The 15509-nt window shown below is 37.2% G+C and overlaps 1 protein-coding gene across 1 annotated transcript in view; it reads right to left on the reverse strand.

Moving 5' to 3' along the window:
* LOC116296182 (DNA (cytosine-5)-methyltransferase 1.L) overlaps positions 1-15271 on the reverse strand; it is a 31872-nt gene extending 16601 nt beyond the window's left edge. The window contains exons 1-26 of the mRNA XM_089024427.1: positions 15150-15271; positions 14952-15000; positions 13519-13580; positions 13335-13380; positions 12053-12395; positions 11238-11281; positions 11005-11072; positions 10763-10865; positions 9154-9212; positions 8621-8666; positions 8377-8457; positions 7666-7775; positions 7352-7470; positions 6771-6863; positions 6314-6399; positions 5862-5927; positions 5408-5485; positions 4786-4889; positions 4535-4595; positions 4074-4276; positions 3750-3819; positions 3545-3616; positions 2641-2724; positions 2053-2283; positions 1218-1330; positions 380-494 (exon numbers count right to left, since the gene is read on the reverse strand). Coding sequence (XP_088880553.1) covers positions 380-494; positions 1218-1330; positions 2053-2283; positions 2641-2724; positions 3545-3616; positions 3750-3819; positions 4074-4276; positions 4535-4595; positions 4786-4889; positions 5408-5485; positions 5862-5927; positions 6314-6399; positions 6771-6863; positions 7352-7470; positions 7666-7775; positions 8377-8457; positions 8621-8666; positions 9154-9212; positions 10763-10865; positions 11005-11072; positions 11238-11281; positions 12053-12395; positions 13335-13380; positions 13519-13580; positions 14952-15000; positions 15150-15196 — 2553 coding nt within the window. The 5' untranslated portion in view covers positions 15197-15271. The remainder of the gene's footprint in view (positions 1-379; positions 495-1217; positions 1331-2052; positions 2284-2640; positions 2725-3544; positions 3617-3749; positions 3820-4073; positions 4277-4534; positions 4596-4785; positions 4890-5407; positions 5486-5861; positions 5928-6313; positions 6400-6770; positions 6864-7351; positions 7471-7665; positions 7776-8376; positions 8458-8620; positions 8667-9153; positions 9213-10762; positions 10866-11004; positions 11073-11237; positions 11282-12052; positions 12396-13334; positions 13381-13518; positions 13581-14951; positions 15001-15149) is intronic.
* Positions 15272-15509: the final 238 nt, after the last annotated feature.

The following is a 15509-nucleotide window of genomic DNA, read 5'->3' on the forward strand; positions in this document are numbered from 1 at the left end:
CCATCATGCACATGCAAAATAAATACTATGCCAATGCATCTTCTGCGCCCAATAGCAAACCATACCGCAGATACTCTTTCGTTTAGCATGGGTGGAAAGGTTAAGGAAGTAGAATCAAAATCTACTTCAAAAACATTGTGCGAAACAAATTTCATTACGTGACTAGCAGTCTTCAAGTCATTTGTGGTTCGTCTGTATTATATTTTTATAAGTATGCAATGAGTTCGTTGGTTCCTACATCCATGCATTTTTTTTTAAATATCGAAAAACAGATATGTTAGTGACTCCTTTTCTAAATTTGCCATCTTTTTCCCATCTCTTCTTCTTTTATTAGACATTTAACATCCCCTGGCTGACCAATACTTATACTGATGCATACCAGTTCCTGTGCAGCAATACGTTCGCAGCTTTCACAGTAGTTCATCTTCGTTCTGTCCACCTTGACAGAGTACTCGGTTGGTGGGTCTGTAAATCGTCCCATCTCACTGTCATACCTGGATTATTCAATGGTTCTGGTGACAATAGTGTTAGGGACGAGTATCTTATCCTTCGACAACGGGACAACATAAATAAAAGAGCAGGAGCATAATTGGGTACCAGAAAATTTGTCAAGGAAGGACAAATGGTTCAAATAGAGGGGGGAGCCTAACATGGTCGGATGTGAGACTAACATGAAAATACAAAAGAATTTTTTTTGGGGCATTACTTTTGTATTTCGATGTTATCCTTGCATTCAAGACACTTTTGAGAAGGGTCTCCATAATTGATAGGTTCAAGATGAGGAGATGAGAATAGCTAAAATAGACAGCAATAAAAGAGCTAGCGTTGACACTGAATTTTAAGCGCCCGCTTTTAACCGAGAGAAGTAAAAGAAAAGCCTTGAAATCGAAAGAACAGAGAAAGAGAGGTGAGAATGTAAAACATATAAAACAGGAGGTTGATATTGCAGATATGTCAATTCCAACTAAAGGTCTATCATCGATGCCACGTTCTGATTGGATGAACTACTACTAGGCTATACGTTATACCCCACTAGTAGCGAAAAGTACCAGCTTTGAAAACCAAAACGTTAAATCTAACTTTAAATTCAAAACTTGTTTGCATCGATATATTTGACCGTCTAGTTGGATTAGAGTAAAATAATTAGTCCTCTCACCCTCATGACTTATGAATCAATAGCCCGTTCGGGCTCCAGGAGTAAGTGCTAAATATCATACCATTTGTGATAGAAGAAATTGTTTCCATCATCTTCTTCTTTAGGAGTGAACATCTCGACACCTCCAATACCGAAGTCTTTGTGCCAGTCTTTAAGGGGATCTTTGTGCACAACCTATAGACATACGAGTTATGAGTTGTAAAGTTACAATACCGCTTGCAAAGACTGGTATATGAGTCAGTAATTCATGTACTATGAGAATGGATTCTTAGTCTAGAGTGCACGCAATATATCCGTAAAACGTAACCAAAGATGCCTCGTATTGTTTTATTGCAGCTAATGTCGTAGAAGAACATTTGGAAGAAAAGGAAATACCTCTACGCGTCTTCGTTTGGTTCATGCCTGAGTAAATTCATGACTATTTTACAAATAAATAGTTGATAACTAATAACTAAATACTTTTTTAAGCGCTAAACAGCTAGTCATTGCTTCACTGATATATGTTGTGCACTCATGAAAGTAAGTGGATAAAAGCCATGTTGGATGACAAAGATTCAGTTAATCAACATGGCGGCTATCACATCAAGGTCCAACCTAATATCTCACGAAGAAAGCAATAGGAAATGAAAGGAAATAGTTACTGTAGCAGTGAAATTAGTTTTTTTTTTTAACGTGCAGGTTAATTTTGAAATTATTTTTTGTGTGGAATGCGTGGGTCAATAAAAACTATACCGAGGAGCTTACTGGCAGCCAGTTTTTTCAAACTCCAAAGATAGTGGACCTTCCAAACTTATAGTTCCCGGCAACTTTTTTTTAATCTTTTTTTTTTTTACGCTTCCCTGTACCAGCGATTTGTTTGGAAAGCATTAAAACCCGCTATATATATCCAGCCGTACCATGCATTTCTCAATGATCGATCCCAATGGATTATCATCACAATCATCGGCCAGGAACAGCTCTGATTGATCAGCTGTTTCCCCAAGAACAGTCTCCGAAGCACGAGACATCCATCTTGCATGGAACATCTTCTCACCGCTAGGATTCTCCCACATGTAAGTCACACAAGCGATGTATAAAGGCGAGTGGGGATCGTCTGGGCAGACCTTGACGAAGTCACCTACATTCACCTGTAATTTGATAGAATTGAGAATACAATACAATTATGATTCATCAATGGTTTGGCTCCGAATTGCCTAGATCTTTTCTCTAGTAAGAATATTATAACACATTATATAACCTTAGGGGTTCCTCTACCTCAACTGCAGTTACCGCTACTCAAAACCGAGTATGCGAAGAACAGTTTCTACGGGGGGGGGGTTGGTCTGAAATAAGAAAACATTATGCCCAAGATAAAGAGGTCGATTTTGAGTGTTTTTAAAGGAAACTATGAGCGCGTGACTGTGAAGTTTCCACTCAAGTTAACCTATATAATTTAGCGTCTTTTTCTAAGATATAAAGAGAAAAGAAAGGAGCTGATAACTGACCTCTTGTTTGTTGATGAGCACAGTCGAATAATATCGTTTGTTCTTTTCAACCCTGCTTGGTTCTCCAACCCACTTCACTTTCGTCTGAAAATATCAAATACGTTATATTTTGCAGCACACATTTGAGAGTCATGTCTTTTCCCTAAGGAAGACCAAGAGAAATAGTCCGGCGATACACCATAAAACTTGCAGGCGACTGACGTTATGATGAAGTGATGTTGCTCGAAGTGGCGCAATAGGCCCTTTGCAGCTCAGTAAACACGTGCTGATTGATTCACTGAGAGCAAATGAATGAACATCTTGATTCCCTTGGGTGAAATATACTGGTGAGCAAACAAAATTTCTACAACCTGTTTCGAGAGATCGTAAAAAAACTGCATTTCGTAACACACTGGTTAAACAGCGTTTCATCCAGTTCTTTACAAGTAGCTAAAAAGAATCACCAATTTAAAATAATAATAAAAATGTTTTGCTCACCAGTACAGACCCGTGACCGTTAACTGCAAAGGGCCTATTCAGAGCAGTAAGCAGCTGACTTCATTTGTTTGCCACATTTTACGTGCATTGAGGTCGATGCATAATGTAGCCGAGTTTCTAAACGTTTTTGATGCACTAGTTTTTTAATAATATCAATACCTTCTATACACTCGTTCCTTGTCCTTCACTCGTTTCTAAAGTGGCCAATAGACCTCTTCGGCTCTGACGTAATGTTTTCCCATTTCAGACCACATGTCATTCCCTGGAGTATCATTTCTTTGTTTAAGGTTTGCGCTCGGTTGCACATGAGAAGACACATGAATATGGATAAAGCTCAAACAAAGAATCTTATTCTCAAGGGAATGACACGTGGTCTGAAATGGGAAAACATTACCCCAAGCCGAAGAGGTCTATCGTATTATCTTACCTTGATGATCTTCTGTCCCTTAGCTATCTTGTGTTGTACTTTGTTAGCCACCTCATGTTTGTTTTCCTTCTCCTTCAAACATTCAAAGGAAAGGTTGTCATGACGATAATAAAAGTTAGCAATTAAAGGAACGAGGGCTTAAATTTTTGAAATTTTTTTCAAGACAAGATACTCTCTAAAAATAGGTGATAGCATCATCGCTTACCACGTCATCCTTGTCACATTCTTCAAGTCCTTCGTTATCATCAGCTTCTCTGATATCTCTGTAAGGACATCTGTTTCCAAGCAAGAAAACCAGTTATAAGGATTTGCCTGCCTCGTTTTACCTCACAGTCTGCCTAAAATCCTGTTGGTACCTTCCACTCACCTCCCTACCTTACTAATTACTGTCTCTCTACACAGCAATACCTTACCCTTACCTCCCTCATTCTGGTGTCACCTCACAGTCTGTCTGTCTGCCTTATTGTAGTCACCCGACCCTCCCCTCCCTCACTTTACCTTTTACCTACTTCACTTAGTTAATACTAACCGTCTCTCCACACAGCATTGCTTCATTCGTCCAGTCCCTCCAAACTTCACCATATCGCGACAGGACTTGCATTTCCCACAGTCTGGCTGTTGACACTTCTCACAAATACCACACCGTGTCCGCCTGGGAGCTGTGCTTTTACCTTCGATTTGTTTGTCAAAGAAAATATCAAACACATGACGAACCAATGGCGTAGTAGTTGCCTAAAAATGTGAATCTATTATAAGTATTTTATTTTCATTTTTCCCCCCTAGTATTATAGTGCTTTTCAATAGCACATGCGGAATCATTGACGTGATAAAGTAGGTTTTGGCGAACGTCAATCAAGCTTTGGCATATGGAATGTCATGGCAACACTTTGATTGACATCCACCAAAACCACTTATTTTGTCTTTATGGTAAATTGTACGATTTCACGTATCTGATTATGAAGTACTGTAACTGGCCATTTTTGGACTTACCTTTGTCGGTGCCTGTTTTTTCTTGACCTCTGTTTTGACTCTGACTTTCCTTGTAGCTCTCCTTCGATGAACAAAGTCGAATATAATGCTTGAAAATACTCATCGCAAAAAAATCGGGATGTTTTGACCGAGAGACATGTTTTGCATTGGATAAATCTATTGCGCACAGGGACATTATTGAGCCAAAAATCTGGGAAATGACCTCGTAAATGTTAAATTTATCTATGATATCTCTATTATGATAGTGGTACCTTTTGCCCAGGGTTACACCAGAGAGTTTGATAAAGTCCCTCATACATGGACTGACCAATAGCGGCAGCTCATCGAAGTCACGTGCGTCGTCAAAGTTTTCAACCTAGAAAAAACACCAACTTAGCAAAATTTAAAAACCATTTTCCCCCAAAAGACGAATGCTGAAGAGTTTTTAGAGTCAAATTAAATGATGGTGTATTAATGCAGCGAATCAGCTCAACACATATTTCGGGTGAATTCATTGAATTCTTGTCCGTTGTCTCTGATGATTCACGGGAACAAGACCTAATTGAAGACACGTTTAACTTGCCATCAGAAAATTCTTGCGTTTCAACTTGCAGAGAGCGCCTTAGTTGTTCTACCAAACTGCGCGTGCAACTTTTTTTCTCTCGCAGAGCAGAGAAAGCATGCATGTTTGCAACAACAAATTACTTGAAGATACGTGCCACATGTCATACAACACTCTTGTGTTTACTACAATGCTTGGGTAACATTTTTTTTTTTGCGAAGACCAGAGAGAAAACTTGCATTTGTGGAACAAGAACAATTCTTTGCGCAAAAAGGTGCACGGTTTTGTTAAGGGTATTTACCGCACCATCTGATTACTCTATATCAGTTCACCTGTTCTACTATGAACTGTGCATGGCGTAGAAGAGACTCTTCGGTAAAACTGGCACAGTTCTCTGGAGGAATAGATGTCTGGGGATAAAAAAGAGAGAGAAAGGAATTTCCCATTAGTCCAAATCTTTATTTATTTACTGTTCAATTGACCTATAACATTATGACGTCACAGTTTGCTTACATGGACAAGAATGATAGGAATTTAGGCGAACTTTTCTTTCGTTCGGGATATTTAGTACAACATTTATCTGTTATCATCTTTCCCCGTCTAATTAACCATTTTTTATTGTGATTTAATTCGTTTTGCTGCTATTTTGCCCACTCTGGCGACCATGATCCTTAGCGTTAAAACAATAGATTGTTTTGATGTCACGTCATAGTGTTATAGGGCAATTCACTCGGTACATTTCCCTGTTTTTTTCTTCAGTTACGACAGATCTAGATTATGTCTCACCTGGACCTTGTTCAACAGATCTTCATATCTAGAGTCGGGATTTACCAACAAGAACTCGATAACTATCTAAATAGAAAAGAAAAACAACATATTAATCGTAAGAAAATTGTTATGTCACATATTTCCTTAGGCTTAAAAAAAATCGGTTAATCTCTGAAATGTTTAAAAAATAATAATATTCTGGCTAAATTTTTATGGTTTCGTGCTAGCAGAGTCTCCCTCGTTGTTGATTCTTTGCAACTTTCTAGTTTAGGCCGTTTCCTTAGTTGCGCATGCGCTTTGGTAACTTAGCAACTCCCATTTTATTTGCCAAGAATCGCCAAAGAGGGAGGCTCTGGTAGCAGGGGATTTTTATGGCCGTCTAAGTTTAGTTTTTTCCTGATTTGAATGCATCACACAATCATCATTGACAGGTAGATGCGATACGTGAAGTGTTTGCGATAAAAACTTACTTTGCTAAGTTTCGTTTTTTCGGTCATCGTGTCAATGAATGGAGCGTATTCTTCTGAGGGCTTCATCAGGAAATACTCCCCATAGGCTGGAAAGAAAAAACAAGATGATGGTGATGGTGATGATGATGGTGATGATGTTGATGGTGATGATCATGGTGATGGAGATGGTGATGTTGACAGTGATGATGTTAATGATGATAATGGTGGTGGTGGTGCTGATGCTGATGATGGTGGTGATGCTGATGATGAGGATGATGTTGACTTGACAGCTATGATAACAGAGAAGCTGGTTACCAGTGATGATGATGGTGTTGATGACAGAGATGATGAGGATAATGTCCACAGTCACGATAACAGAGTAGCTGATGGTAGTGATGATGGTGATATCGATGAATATAAGGCTTATAACATCAGTGAAACGTTCAGTCAAACAAAAAGAAAGGAGTGTGTTAACTACCTGTGGTAAACCCAATGATGACATTTTCTCCTCCATCAAACCCAGCAGTCCACCATTCATTAATTGGACCCATGTTCTTAGCAGGAACACCACCTGAAAAATACCAAAACATGTAAGTCTACCAACAAACTCTGACTTTTATGTGGAGTTGATTATTCCTGTTCTACAAAGGCTGCAATGGACTCCTCTTCGGCCTGGCTGTACGAATCCTGGATAGTGCTATCCAGTGGATAAATCCTTATTCAGTGGATAAGTCAATGCTGTTATCTAATAAATTTATCCACTGGATAAGATTTATCCATCGGATAGCGCTATCCAGGCTTCGTACAAACGGGTCCTGAGGTACAAAACAAGGTGCACCATGCAAATAACAAGTTAGTAGCAATTTTACCACAAGATTTGGGCAGCGATTTCAATGCAATTCTATTGCATTCCAATTGAATTGAAGCTCAAATTTTGAAATTCAAATTGAAAGAATGAAGAATTCTGGCTGCTTAGAGAACCAATCAGATTGCTCTATTTTTTTAACCAGAACATTTAATGTGTATCTACGTCAAACATATACATAATGTTAATCCTACCTTCTTGCACGGGATTCTCATCATATATGGGCTTCAAGTATCCACTGAAGTATAACTCTACATTCTTTTCAATCAACCCAGTGTCAAATGGACACAAATGGGTGTTCTTGTCATACACGCTAAAAAGATAATGGATGAATTAATAAAAGGATAAAAAGACTGATTAGTTTCTTAACAAAATTTTTTTTCATGGTTTAGACTGCATCTTTCCCCTACATATTATCTCTTATATCAAACTCTTACAAAGTATTTCAGCCTTGAGAGAATTACAAATGAAATAATAAAGAAATGAATGGAAATTCTTTTCTATTCACCTGAAGTTGGTGAGTTTGTGCTGTGGCTTGTCATCATAGCTGTCAAACTGTTCTTCGTCACCTGTGAACAGGGACAACCTTGGATCTACTAAAGCAACAAATTCTTCTACCTGCAGATAATTCATAAATTACAATTAAAAACATGTTAACTTCTCATTTCAAAGGATGGAGTTTAAGGATGCAACAAAGTTGGCAAAGCAAACAATGTGACCAAGCAATAGCTGTTCTAGAGAGCCTGCACGATTAAGAGCTATTAGGATTCTTAGGTTAATTGTCAAGCATTGATAATGCAGAGGCCAAAATGAGCACATCTTCAAAATGTTTTTTCTTGTGTGTGAGCCATTGCTCTTTGTGTCCCCATCTTCGCTAAAATGCTTAATAGCTGATGTTTATTAACATCCTTCTAGAGAAACAAAGAGAACAACTGCATTCGCTTAAAAAAAAATTCAAAATGTGTTTGTGCCAGTGTTTTGGTATATGTGTCCTCAAAGCTTAAAGATACTTAAGGCCCCTATTAAACTGCTGACCAGATTTCAGTCCATGTTAACTTTGCTTATAAATAACCTCATAAATTAAATTCATATTTACTCAAATAAACACTGAGTTTTGGGTTGAGTAAATCCTTGGTCAATGAAGTGTAGTTTGAAATAAATACAGTACTAGGAGTGTTTGTTTGTGAAGTAAATATGGTGTAAAAATTGGGTTACTCACAGCATCCTCACTGTCACCACCAAATATCCTAAGTTCTGGGTTGTTTAGCAGTTGTCTGCATTCATCGCATCTCTCTGGTAGCTGCAAATGTTAACAAATCAAATTATTTCTCATCATTGTGAAGAATCTTAGGTGGACTCTACTATCTAAAATCCTTTGATACCTTTATGTGAACATTCTTTACATTGTCTAATGCCTGCCCTAAACACTGGCCTAAACACTGCATAGTTTACTGCTGCTATACCTGTGGCTTGGAATCTTTAATCTTTTCGGGGATATTTTCTTGGATTCTGCAAGGAATAAAGATCGATGATCCTTGCCATTACAACCACATGACTGAAACCAATTTTAACATAAACTATACAATTTCCAACCTTCATTATCATCACATTATGATCTTTTCATTATTGTCAGGAATTCACTGGCAAAAAATCTATTGTACATATTTTAACATCAGGTGCCAAAAATGTTCTCTTCAGTGATGAAAAGCATGGGTAGTGTAGTGGTGAGAGCACTTGCGTCTCACCAAGGTGCCCAGGTCTTACTGTCATATGTGAGTAGAGTTGCTTGTTAGTTCTTTGCTGTGCTTTGAAGGTTTTCCTCTGGGTTCCCTGTTTTTTTTCTTCCTCAGCAAAAATCAACTTCTAACTGTGATTTTCTAACGATTTATTTTTTTTTATCGATTCATTTATTTATCAATTTATTTATTTATTACTAAAATGTTTCAAACTGGGTCCTGGGATCCCAGTGTGTCTTGTTTTGTACATCAAAATCTACCTGTTTGCATCGGATTCCTTTTCCTCTGCTTCCTCTTCAAGCTTTACTTTTTTATCTTGCTGTAATAATAATACAGTGTTGGCTGTGTTGACACCCTATTAACACCCAGACCCTACTAACACTTTACAACACCTATTGACTACCTACCAACACTCTACTGACACCCTACTAACACACTACTGACACCTTACAAACACCCTATTGGCACCTTACCAACATTCTACAGACCCCCTGTGCCACCCTACTGACACCCTACTAATACACTACTGACACCTTACAAACACCCTATTGGCACCTTACCATCATTCTACTGACACCCTGCACCACCCTACTGACACCTTAATAACACGTACTAACAACACCCAACTGACACTCTGCTAACACCCTACTGACACCCTACCAACACCTAACTGACACCCTACCAACACCCTATTGACACTCTGCTAACACCCTACTGACACCCTACCAACACCCAACTGACACCCTACCAACACCCTATTGACACTCTGCTAACACCCTACTGACACCCTATCAACACCCAACTGACAAACTACCAACACCATATTGACCTTCTGCTAACACCCTACTGACACCCTACCAACACCCAATTGACACCCTACTGACATCCTACCAACACCCTACTGACACCCTACTGACATCCTACCAACACCCTATTGACACTCTGCTAACACCCTACTGACACCCTACCAACGCGCAATTGACACCCTACCAACACCTTATTGACACTCTGCTAACACCCTACTGACACCCTACCAACACCCAACTGACACCCTACCGACACACCCTACTGACACCTCACTGACCAATTACTAACGATACAATCTAACTGGCAATCTACACACCCTACTTATAACCTACCAAGACCCTACTGAAACCTTACCAATACCCTACTGGCATCCTACCAACACCCCACTAAATACATGTACCTATCAACACAGTACTTACAATCTACTGACAAACTACTGGCAAACTACTGACAGCTTACCAACATCCCACTATAATAATGCAATAAACACCTACCAACACCCTCCTGTTAGTAGGGTGTAAGTGTAGGGACCAGACTTAGACACACGTAACTCAGTTTTCATTTAATTCGTAACGACTCTCATTACATCTCGTCATTGAAGACTTTGTACAGTTTATGACCTTTGTATGGTTTATACGCTATTGTACGGTTCTACAACGAGAAAGTTATATTCTTAACATAAGACTTACAAATCTGAACGTAAGAAAACCGGAATTTACCTCAAGTTTGGCCTACAATAATGACTTTAGATCCTCTAATGTCCTTGCTACGTTCTTGTTACGTTCTTGTTACGTTCTTGCGCATGGCGAACTATGTTACCGCTGACCATATCTTACAGTAAGTAGGGTGTTGGTAGGCTGGTTGTCAGTAGGGTGTCGGTGGGGTGGTAGAGAGAAAGAGAAACTACCATATAACTACCATACACAAGTACAGAGAGCACATGATGTGGCTTGGTGAAAACTACAGTTCAGGTCACAAAATCGTTCAGTTATTAACCAATTTATGCCCAGTGAATCTCTCTATCTTCAAATAAACAAACAAACAAGTAAAAATAATATATACCTGACAGTGTGATGTTTGGTCCTCTGCACCATCTGTATCATTACTACTACTGGAACCACTCTGATTTTCTTCTAATTTATCTGATTGCTTTCTTTTAGATGAACTGGAAAAATAAATAAGGAGTTTTAGAAAATAATTTTATCACTTCCTTCCTTACGAAGTAAAATAGATCCTTAACGTAACAGAATAGATTGTACAGATTTATCCTCGCATATGAGTATGAGAAAGAGTACATTACTTACACCCTGGAGAAGATCTCAGCGATACCAGGTTGTCTCTGAGGGCTTGATCTTTTTCCTTTTCTCCCACTCTGTACAAGAGTAAAAATAATAAACTTAAATTGTAGTTTTTTTTTCAAGGGCTTCTCAAGTACCTTGAAAATGGGTTTCAAATTTCAAGAGTTTTCAAAATATTTAGGAATATCATGCAATAAACCTTTGTATATTTCTATTGTGCAAACTGTTTGCATGCTTACCTTCTTGTGTGCAGGTTTTACTTTCTGTGATGGAGTCAATGGTTCTGATTAAAAAGTACAAATGACATAAATATAAAGTTGTTAACATCATATTTACTGCAGCAATAACATATCAATATTGAGCTGTCCAGTATGAAAATTGCTAAGATATATAGATAATATGTTAGTCTTAATAAGCTTTCTCACACTGGAAGTAAATATAAATTATTAGTTACTAGATGTAAATGTATGTACAATATGAGACAAAAGATATAAATAAAAAAAGATATCAAAAAGCTTCCTTACAAAATTAACAGTTTCTAAGTAATATGATTTTTAAGTATAACTGAGCTTAGCATATACAAACTTGTGTACTTCCTAAGAACGCGTGCGCTCATTGGTTAATTGGAGGTGAATATTACGATATTCACCTCTGAATCTCAGAATACAGTATTGAGTCAGCAACAAAATGGCATCTGCTAGCAATCGTTTTGCTACAATTTCCGATGAGGAAATTAAAAAAATGAAAGTAAATGCCATTCATATCAATACTAAAAAGGCAACGAAGTATGGCCTAAAAGTTTTGCTAAAAGTTTTGCTAAAAGTATTGCGTAAATTTGTCACGCAAATTAAAAGTTTCTGTTTGTTATTTTTTTTTGAATTATTGTATATAAAAATAAGTTACTCTGTACACAAGTTGGTATATGCTAAAACAATTATTCGCCTCAGGCTCAGTGAATATGGAGAATATTTTCCACGCTGCTCAAAGACTCGGGTCTCGGTAAATATTCCCCAATATTCACTTCGCCTTCAGTGAATAATTGCTAATTATCTACCTTTATCTTGTTCCATCCCATTTCTTTTCCTTTCATCATCATCGGAATCTATCCCATTTGTAATGCCTTCCTGTTTCACATTAACAGTGTCTGTTTCATTCCTGTCCTGCAGTCCATTGCTTTCATCATTATTTTCTGATAGACCATTTCTAGAGCTAGAGCCTGCTAGTGACTCACTGTGGTCATTTATTTCTTTTGCATGGCCATTGATGCTTGTTTCTTTCATTTCGTCATCCATTTCAGATTTAATACTTATTTCAGTCTCTGATTGTTCAGTTTCCTTTTGAAGCGCAGAATTACAAAGAGTATCAAGAACTTCATCCAGCTGTGTAAGATAACTTTCCTAAAGATATAACCAAAAGATTAAAAATTTAAAAAAATTTTTCCATGATAGTACAACAAACCTCTAAGATTCACCTTTACACAACAATAATATTAATAACAAATGATAACGGTGTTGGATTATTCAGCCTTTAAGGAAACTGATGTCATATTGTTACATCACAATTACATCATAATTACATCACAATTACGTCAATGCCACATTTCTGTCACATTCTTGTCATTCTTGTCATGGTTAAATCAGCAATAGTTTACTGTCAAGGGAATGAATCAGCAAATCATAGAGTATGTCAGGGGATGATTGAGCCCGGGGGGGTGGGGGGGGGGGTGGGGGTGGGGGGGGTGGGGGTGGGGGGGGGTGGGGGTGGGGGGTGGGGTGTACTCCGCCAGAATTTGGGTAGAGGTGTTCCACTGGGATTCTGAAAGGGGTACCCTGTTTATGATAAAAAAAACTCAAATTTGTAGACCCTGTTTATGACAAAAAATATAATTTATTACACTGAGTTCCTGTTTCAATTATCATGTCATCTCGCGTATCGTTTTCTTTAAGACCATAATAACTAGTTTCGGTCAATACGAAAGTAGAAATCCTGAATATGACAGGAAACTCAGGAAGAACTTGGAACTTGAGTGAAATTTCAAACCTGTTTATGACAAGAAGCTCGAAAAACCATACCCTGTTCAGGGGATCATCCCCGTATAGTCCAAAATGGGGGTACCCCCCTGGCTGATAAAGTCAGGGGACAATGAAGTCAGGGTGAATGGTGGCTTTTTATGCACGTTCTGATAAGAAGCTGCCGGGTTTTACCAAATAAGGCATATAAAAGCTTGCTTGGACTCAAAATACCCCTGAATAGAAGCATGTATTAAAAACATTAAATGTGTTCATTAACTATTGCGCATCGAGCTGTAAACACACTTTGTGTATGATATTTCTTACCTCCTTCAGTAGAGAACTTTTAAGTCTATCCTCAAGTTCTTCAATTCTGTATTCAAATTTGACAAAATAATATAAAATTAATCGTGAAATTAATTTGCAATGTTTTTATATTACTCTTAGACTAATTTAAAAGCATTGCTTTCAAGTGATTCTGATTTGGAAATAAATAAAATAAAATTCTTACCTTTCTTGAGCATCTTTGGTCAAATGAGCATGCAATATTTTACATTTCTTCTTGATATATCCCTATTCGAGAATCATTTGATTTTAATTAAAATGTGCTCAAGTTTTAATATTATTATCATTCCAAATAATAACTTCGAGCATAAAAAAGTAAGTTAAAAAAAATTAAAAAAACCCAATGTAATCCATTACAAACTGTGTACCATTCCCTAGATCCCCTTTGCTTTTTTAATAGTTCTGCATGAGAAGACACATGAATATGACTCGAACTCAAACATTTAAGAAGCTTATTCTCAAGAGAATGACATATGAAATGGGAAACATTACTCCCAAGCTAATAAGGTTAAATGCTTTATTATTAAAGATATTTTTAAAAAATTACCTGGTTCTTCACTCTGACCCCTGGCCCTCCCCTCCACTGGCATTTTTTCTTCCACTCCTTGCCCACTCCCAGTGTTGAAGTATTTCAAATCCCAAACAGTATACACCTATTTCAAGAAATATTGTAGGTCAGATGCCCGAAATTTAAAATCTGAAACTGGGTGAAATGCTAAAAAATGCAACATATTCAATGCCAAACAACGTAGTTTTCTTTTAAATGGAATATGAAGTTAGTAATGGGATTTTTTCATATTTTAACAAGAAAACATAAAAGCACGAAAATTCTGTTGTCTCAGATTGCCCATTTCAGATCTCTGACCGACAACATTTTTTTGAAATTGGTTTATGGCAACAATTAAAATGGGAGATCTGTTAAGTTGCTATTCAGTCGATAATGAATAAATTATAAACTATAATTGTAATTATAAAATTATAATAATATCATAAGCTGTCAGACGAGTGGTAGCATGTCGTCATCATATGTTAATTCAAATATGTTTGCTTCAGCAGAGAAAAATCCCACACGTTACCGGAAATGTCATGTGGAAAATAACCAATTAATTGATATCGAACACATTTGGAAATGATTGACATATTGGAATCAAGGAATCCTAATATATTTGCAGGGAATAAAAATCATTTTATCATATAGGAATACATTTATGCAACCTGTCATTTCAGAAGCTCATTTTTCCCTTAATAACTCTATTAAGATACTACCATCCATTTCCCCAGTCCGTTTCTCTAATAATGTACATATTTGGAATAAGCTCACGTACAGGGTACTCATTGCAGTAGGCACGAATGATTTCCAAAAACTAGATGCATATCTTTCTATACTAAATATCTTTCTTCAGACATATATACTAAAATATTACACTCAATTTTTGGAAAAATTGTGAAAAGCTGTAGGCCAGGATAAATTTATTTATTTATTTATTCGTATTTCTCACATGCTGTGATGTAATTGACTGGCGGCTTGACAGCTTCATGTCAGCTTGTACAATACTTCACACGTGTTCTTAACAACACAAAACTGCAACTAAAACCAACCTTCTTAGTGAGGATTTCCTCGTTGAATTCTCTTTCGACTTCTTCCAAGCTTCAACAGTAAGAAGAAAATGTCAAATTTGAGTTCAGCTCAGCAGCAAAATGCTGAGGAAATTTAGAATGAACGGACGACATTCAGGCGACAAAACAAAAACATACAATGCATTTCAAAAACTTTTTTCTTATTTTATAAATTCTTACCTACGAGTGATGTTAGAAGGAAGCGTAGCCGAAGGAAGAAAAAACATGATTTTTTACTCAAACTGCGTTAAAAATCAGTAAACTACGATGCAATATTACTCACTTCAAGCCAATGTCTTGATCAATAGATCAATTATTGGTTTCCCGCCAAATGGTTCTTGGCAGGCGTTGCGCGCGTTTCTGCTTGAACTAATTTACATACTTTGGGGCTTGGGACGAATAAAATTTAAAAAATTAAAATTAAAATTAAAAATCACAAAACAAAATTAAGCATCAAATTGTTATGAGTTTCAACTTTTAGATTATTTAAGACAGTTTTTTGATTAACATTGATCAATTCTATATATCTAAATATCAACC

The sequence above is a fragment of the Actinia tenebrosa genome, unplaced genomic scaffold, assembly GCF_029948245.1.
Source record: "Actinia tenebrosa isolate PJP-AT-01 unplaced genomic scaffold, QUT_ActTen_1.0 PGA_scaffold9__36_contigs__length_13948895, whole genome shotgun sequence".
NCBI lineage: Eukaryota > Metazoa > Cnidaria > Anthozoa > Actiniaria > Actiniidae > Actinia > Actinia tenebrosa.